The sequence below is a fragment of the Phacochoerus africanus genome, chromosome 16, assembly GCF_016906955.1.
Source record: "Phacochoerus africanus isolate WHEZ1 chromosome 16, ROS_Pafr_v1, whole genome shotgun sequence".
NCBI classification, from domain to species: Eukaryota; Metazoa; Chordata; class Mammalia; order Artiodactyla; family Suidae; genus Phacochoerus; species Phacochoerus africanus.
This window is the reverse complement of record NC_062559.1, coordinates 33,866,229-33,872,228: the sequence shown is the minus strand read 5'-3', so window position 1 is coordinate 33,872,228 and position 6,000 is coordinate 33,866,229. Positions and strand designations below refer to the sequence as shown.

The window sequence follows — 6,000 nt, the reverse complement described above, 5'->3', positions numbered from 1 at the left end:
GAAATAATAGTAATGTCAGGGCATTAGCATTCTATCAAATTTTCAAGTCTTCTTAACCATATTCTTGGGTAATGAGGTCAAGGTTTGTTTCCATCAATGCCTAAGACTTCATTTTGGCACAAGCCATCTTTCATTGTGTAAAGATCAAATAAAGGCAAACCTGTGCAACTGGTTATTTTGTCATGTTTTGTAGAACAATCAATATCAATCCAGAAAGAAGACAACTCAGGTGGGAAGAGGAGCTATTCATATTGTAATTAGGCTTGTAGAATTGAAATACGTGTGGGTTCAGTGGTAATAAAAATGATCCAAGAATGCTCTAAAAAATCACTTCATGTTGCGAAATAACGAGGAGGACACTAACAATGACCTTTAAAAGGGTTTTGGTATTTAATGGGACAGAGGCTTTAAACAAGGGCTTGCTTAGCACTGAGTTACATAAATGTTCTAAGTCTAACATAGCATAGGTGAGTCTCACAGAATTAACAGCTTGACTTTATTAACAAATTTGGTAGTCAATGGGTTTTGCAGCGTTAAAGGTATTTCATGTTTTATGAAAATCAGGGAGGAAGCTGGCACGCAGATAGTTTGTCTAGCTGGCAAAAGCAACTCTCACCTATTCCTTTTGTACACTTGGCAGTGATGTACACAGCTTCTGTTCCAGGTAAAGATATGCTGATGACACGAATAAAGATAGAAATATCAAGATTAATCAGGTCATTTTATTTAATATTTACCAGTCAGCAGCCACCAACGTGAACATCCGAGCTAACAGAATCTCTTGAAAATGTTCTGCTATACAGCTGCTTCAGAAATACACACACATGATCAACTGCTCATTGCCCAAAAAAATTTTTTAAAAAAATGGCTTCAAGAGCGAATGACACCAACTTATACTGTGCCCAAGCACTAGTCAACAAATCTATTAAATTACAGAGGAAAAGGAAATCAAAGAAGCTTTGTTATCTTATGCATGTCACCTTATTTAAATGGAAGGAAGGCTTTACTTTTTTAAAGCAACAGAAATATGGATCTTCCTATATAGAGAGAGAGAGATACATATTTGAGGATGTGATTACAAACACAAGGTGTTATCATCAAAAGTAAAAGCTAGTTCAAGAAATTTCTAACTGAAAAACTTGCAAGATACAAAGCTAAAATTCATATGTTCCTTTTCTCAATTATGAATACTTTCACTAAACATAAATATTTTAACATATATTATTTTTTCTGACATTCAAAATTGTAAAGTCAATATGGCAGAATTATTGTTAAAAGCACATATGTACAAATATTCTTTTTCCATACATAAAGTATTTGGCATAATTATAACAATCATACTGCATCCACAATTGTTTGCTTTTATTTTTACTTTTTTTTTTTACACATAATGGTATCTCTTATTAAAATTAACCAGTTATGTACAAAAATACTTGAACATTTATTATAGAAAACCTCTATAACCAGCCTCAACAGCGTATCCCTGCTGAATGGTTTCATTAAGGGAATATAAAAAAGTGGTCACTGCCTTCCAGGTAAGCTATCAACAAAAACAGACACAGTTAAACTAAAATGCGCTTCCCAACAAAAGAGGGAAAATATTCAACAGTATGATTTAAAATACAGTTCATAGCTATTGTCAGTTGAGTGTTATAAACAGTCAGTAAAGAAAACAAAGATACAAAATACATTACTACATACAAGGTGCTTTTTTTCACACTCCTACAACTGTGGCATTAGCGTCCCTATCTAGATCTAAGATGCTATGTTGCAATATTCAAGCTAGAGCAGTCTACAGCCATCCGTCAATAAAAGGACAATAGGATTAGCTCAGAAGACAAGCTCCACTGGTAACACTGGAGAGTTGTGAGGAATTTTGTATTTTGTGCAGGATTGAGAATTAATGCCCTTGCCTTTTTGAAAGTCCTTTTGCCATTTAATCATGCTAATATATTTCCTCTACGTTGTTTTTTTCTTCATTTACTCTATTGATTTAATACTGTCCTGTATTGATTCCTGAATTCTTGTTAATGGGACACATTAATTTGTGCCTACCTGAACACCTGCTCTTCTTCAATGACAAATTTGGTAGAGGAACCTATCAAGTAAAGGAAGCACGAGATTCAAGTAAACATTTCTCCAGGGGGCTTTTGCTGAATCGACCCTATTGGAACTCTGGAAGTACATTGCACCTTGAAAAGAAATACAGTAGATCCCACGGTGTCAGGGTGCTAAAGGATTTACCAACCGGTTGGTAAAGTAGCGTTCTAAGAATGCAGACGTCAGTCAAATGTCAAAAGCAACTTCAAAGAAGTATTTTTGTTTCAACAACAAAACCACTTCCAGTCCCAATCCTTGCAACCCCTTAAGCCTTTCGTCTCACTTGCCTGCTTTAACTGTTAATTCTGATGGCGGGGGCATTCATCAGTCTGCTCATCCAAAGAGCTAGAAATCTCACCTTATTTACAGAAGTCTTCTAAAGTAAGGACCATTGTTAGGATGTGCATTCACTTAATAAGCTTTCAAGAAGTATCAAGTATTCAGTAAAAAGTGTACAACATTTTCAGGGTGTGTATTGTTCGACAATATCGTATGGGTTTCAAGATGAAACTATGTAAAAAAAAAAAAAGTGAACCTAAAAAGATCGAAAAGAAGTCTTTATCACTATTTATCATTTTCAAATGAGAGACGTTTTAATGAATTTCAGCCATACTTGGAACATCTGGCGTTTGAGATCAGTAACTTTTAATAATGTGCAACATTTTATTCAATAAGCGAGTTTTAATTCCATTCACTGAAAGACAAATCTGAGTAAGTTATTAAAGTGCCTACACTAAATGTCTTCTCCCCATACTTCTCACTGCTTGTAAACGGCCAAGGAGTCACCGCGGGGAAATCGAAAAGGGCCTTACAGCTGCGAGACCTTCCGCGGCAGGGGCCTGGGCCGCGGGCCGGGGTCCGTCCTCCTGGTCCCATTCTCCAGGTGGCCCGATCGCGCCGCCAGGGGCTTGGGGGGCAGCGCGGGCGGCTCGGCCGTGACCGGGATGGAGAGGCTGTGAGGTAGCGGCACCGGGCGCCGCAGAGTCCGCTCGTACACGCTGTACGGGGGCGGCGTCTTGCTCTCTTTGCGCACCGGCTCCTCCGGGCCGCTGTAGCTCAGGCCCGGCCCCGCCGACGGGTCGTTCACCTGATTTTCAAAACCTGAGGTTTCGGACGTGCTGCACCGGCTGAGGGACGAAATCCCACTGCTGTAGCTGCCCGACAGGACGGGGGAGTTGGAGATGAGTCCCGGGGAGTGGTACTCCACTGGAGAGGGGGTGAAGGACTGCACCGAGCCCTGCGCAGAGAAGAAGCGGGGGCAAAGCATGGAGTTCACTGCCCTGCGATGAGCGGCCACGGAGTCTCCCAGAAACCCACAGGTTGAAGCCTCAGCCCCCCCCGCTTTTGGAGACAGTGCCTTTCAAGAGGCGCTAAGTTAACACATCCTCAGGGCGGACCCCAATCCAATCTGATTTATAGGAAAAAAGAAACTGGACACCGAATCGCGAAAGATGCATGCATACTGACAAATGACCCTGGGGACAAAGGGAGAAGGTGGCCAGCTGCAAAGCAAGCCCAGAGGCCTCAGGAGAAACTAAACTTGGTGACACCTTGATCTTGGACTTGATGCCTCCAGAACAGGGAGAGAACACGTTTGTTCCTAAAGACCTTCCGGTCTGCGGTGCTTTGTTCTGGCAGCCCTGCAAGGCACAGGCAGACACCCAGAGTCCAATGTGTGAGCTGACCGGACTTAGCATCAGGCATTGATCTGCCAGGCCCAGCAGTCATTCAGTTCCCCTCACTTTACTCCTCCGCATGGGAGGAGAGAAAGAAGGTTCAAATAATCAGAGGGAATATGCAGGAACATATTAGTCCCAGGTTTTGAAAAAGAGAAAACTGACACACACACAAATCCGGGGACTCATTTCCCTTTCTAGCTCTTCAGGGCATGTGAACTGCAGAGAAGGATGCAGGGCAGCTGGATGTGGGGTGGGAATCCCACCACAGCCCTCAGAAGGAGGGCAGGCGGCCCCTCGGCCCTGCCCTGAAGTCTTCAGCACCCAGTCCCGACTCAGGCTGAAGCTGCATGTTGGCAGCCCTCAGGTTTTAGTGTGAGAGATAAGCTGTTTCATCTGCAGTGTTTTTTAAAAAGCCTTAGCTGTTAATTTTTTAACATAGGAAGATCTCCTACAGAACTCCACATTTCCAGCATTTCATTAAGCCCTGGAAGTTCTAGCAACACCAGCTCATACTTTATCTAGAAATAATCTTTTGAAGCTGAGCAGGGGCTGTCCCCTTCAGAGCAGGCATGAGTTCCTCAGTTTCTCAGTCCTCACTGCACCACACTGAGTCCTCCTGGCTGCCTCCCTCATTTGGTGGCTGTCTAAGCCTTGCTGGCTCGGCATTTGCTACTTGCCTAACTGGTGTCCCAAGAGAGGCTCTGTGAAAAGAGGGGTCCCTTGGGAAAGGCCGTATCCTATGTCCTCCTTGAGTCCATTCAAAGCATATTAGCTTGTTAAAGTCTTATAATAAAGAAACCTAGCAGTTCCCGTCGTGGCTCAATGGTTAATGAATCCGACTAGGAACCATGAGGTTGTGGATTCGATCCCTGGCCTTGCTCAGTGGGTTAAGGATCCGGTGTTGCCTTGAGCTGTGGTGTAGGTTGAAGACGAGGCTCACATTGCTGTGGCTGTGGTGTAGGCCTGCGGCTACAGCTCCAATTGGACCCCTAGCCTGGGAACCTCCATGTGCCACGGGAGCAGCCCTAGAAAAGGCAAAAAGACAAAAAAAAGAAAGAAACCTAAATGACTTTACTCAGACCAGTGTTTTCTAACCTAATTTGACCATAGACTTTTTTTTTCCTTCATTTATCACATAATGGCCTATAAAACTAATGTTCTTTGGAACAAACGTTGAGAAATGCTATCCTAGACTAACTTTACCCTGGTCTCTCTTTTTAAACAAAATAACATTGGTAGACACAAATCCTTTCATTTAGCAGGAGCCTAAAATTAAGCATGGCCAATTAAGAGATCCAGCTTCACTGTTGTTTTTGTTACATATTAGACCCTAAGTTCAAAACAAGGCAGGTAAGCTCAGTCTTCTCCATGGGGTTTATTCCATCTTTTCATTGCAGGGGGGAAAAAAAAAACTATCAGGTAGAGTTTTCTGCATTCCGAGCACAGCAAAGCTTGTACTTGGTAGAGCGATGCCCTCTAATGAAACCCAGGAGTTAGAACAGGAACGTTCCATCCATTTTCTCTTCAAACCTCCCTGTAAAGCGAAGGCTGCAAGGCTACCTGCGGCCAGTAGGAGCACAGGCAAGTCTGGGGACAGGACTATCTGGTGGCTACTTGAACACAACTGCAGCCCTTGGGTTCTTTACTTCGGAATCAATTCCTAAGACTTATGACTACTCTGCACCATCAAGTTGAAAAGATGCATGTGTTACATCCACAGCAACATGGGGACTCTAGGCAAATGAGGGGAGAGGGAAAGAAGTGGAAACGCTGTGCTGCTTTGTTCCCATCACATCAAGGTGACAGCCTGTGGCTTCCCGGCTGGGTGCAGTCCCATGTGCTTTCTGATTAATGGCTGTACTGCAGACTGACAGCAAAACGAGCAGACCGTTTGCACCCACCAGCAAATTTTGACATCAGAAACGCTGGCAGTGCAAACCAAGTCACACCTGGTTTGTAATTTTCTCCATTTGGGGAGTTTTCCTTCCAGATTCTCAATTTCTATCCGCACCGATCCTTAGCACCACTGATGCACTGGATCAAAACCTGCCCCTGTGTGTTTGCAGAAGCTAATTTGTCTTTTGCTTTCACATTAGTTAGAAATGTCTCATCCACCAAAAGGACATGGTGCATGTAAATCCTAAGTCATTCAGGCACAAAATCATTCTTTGAAGACTCACTTCAACCGCACATTAGCCCCTGATGTAGTAACGCTGCACAC

General features: G+C 43.2%; 1 protein-coding gene across 2 annotated transcripts in view; it reads right to left on the bottom strand.

The window, feature by feature from the left end:
- Positions 1-702: 702 nt before the first annotated feature.
- DOCK4 (dedicator of cytokinesis 4) overlaps positions 703-6,000 on the bottom strand; it is a 469,573-nt gene continuing 464,275 nt past the window's right edge. For both annotated transcript variants that reach the window (XM_047763518.1, XM_047763519.1), the window contains exon 52: positions 703-3,337. In XM_047763518.1, the coding sequence (XP_047619474.1) occupies positions 2,909-3,337 (429 nt within the window). In that variant the 3' untranslated portion in view covers positions 703-2,908. The remainder of the gene's footprint in view (positions 3,338-6,000) is intronic.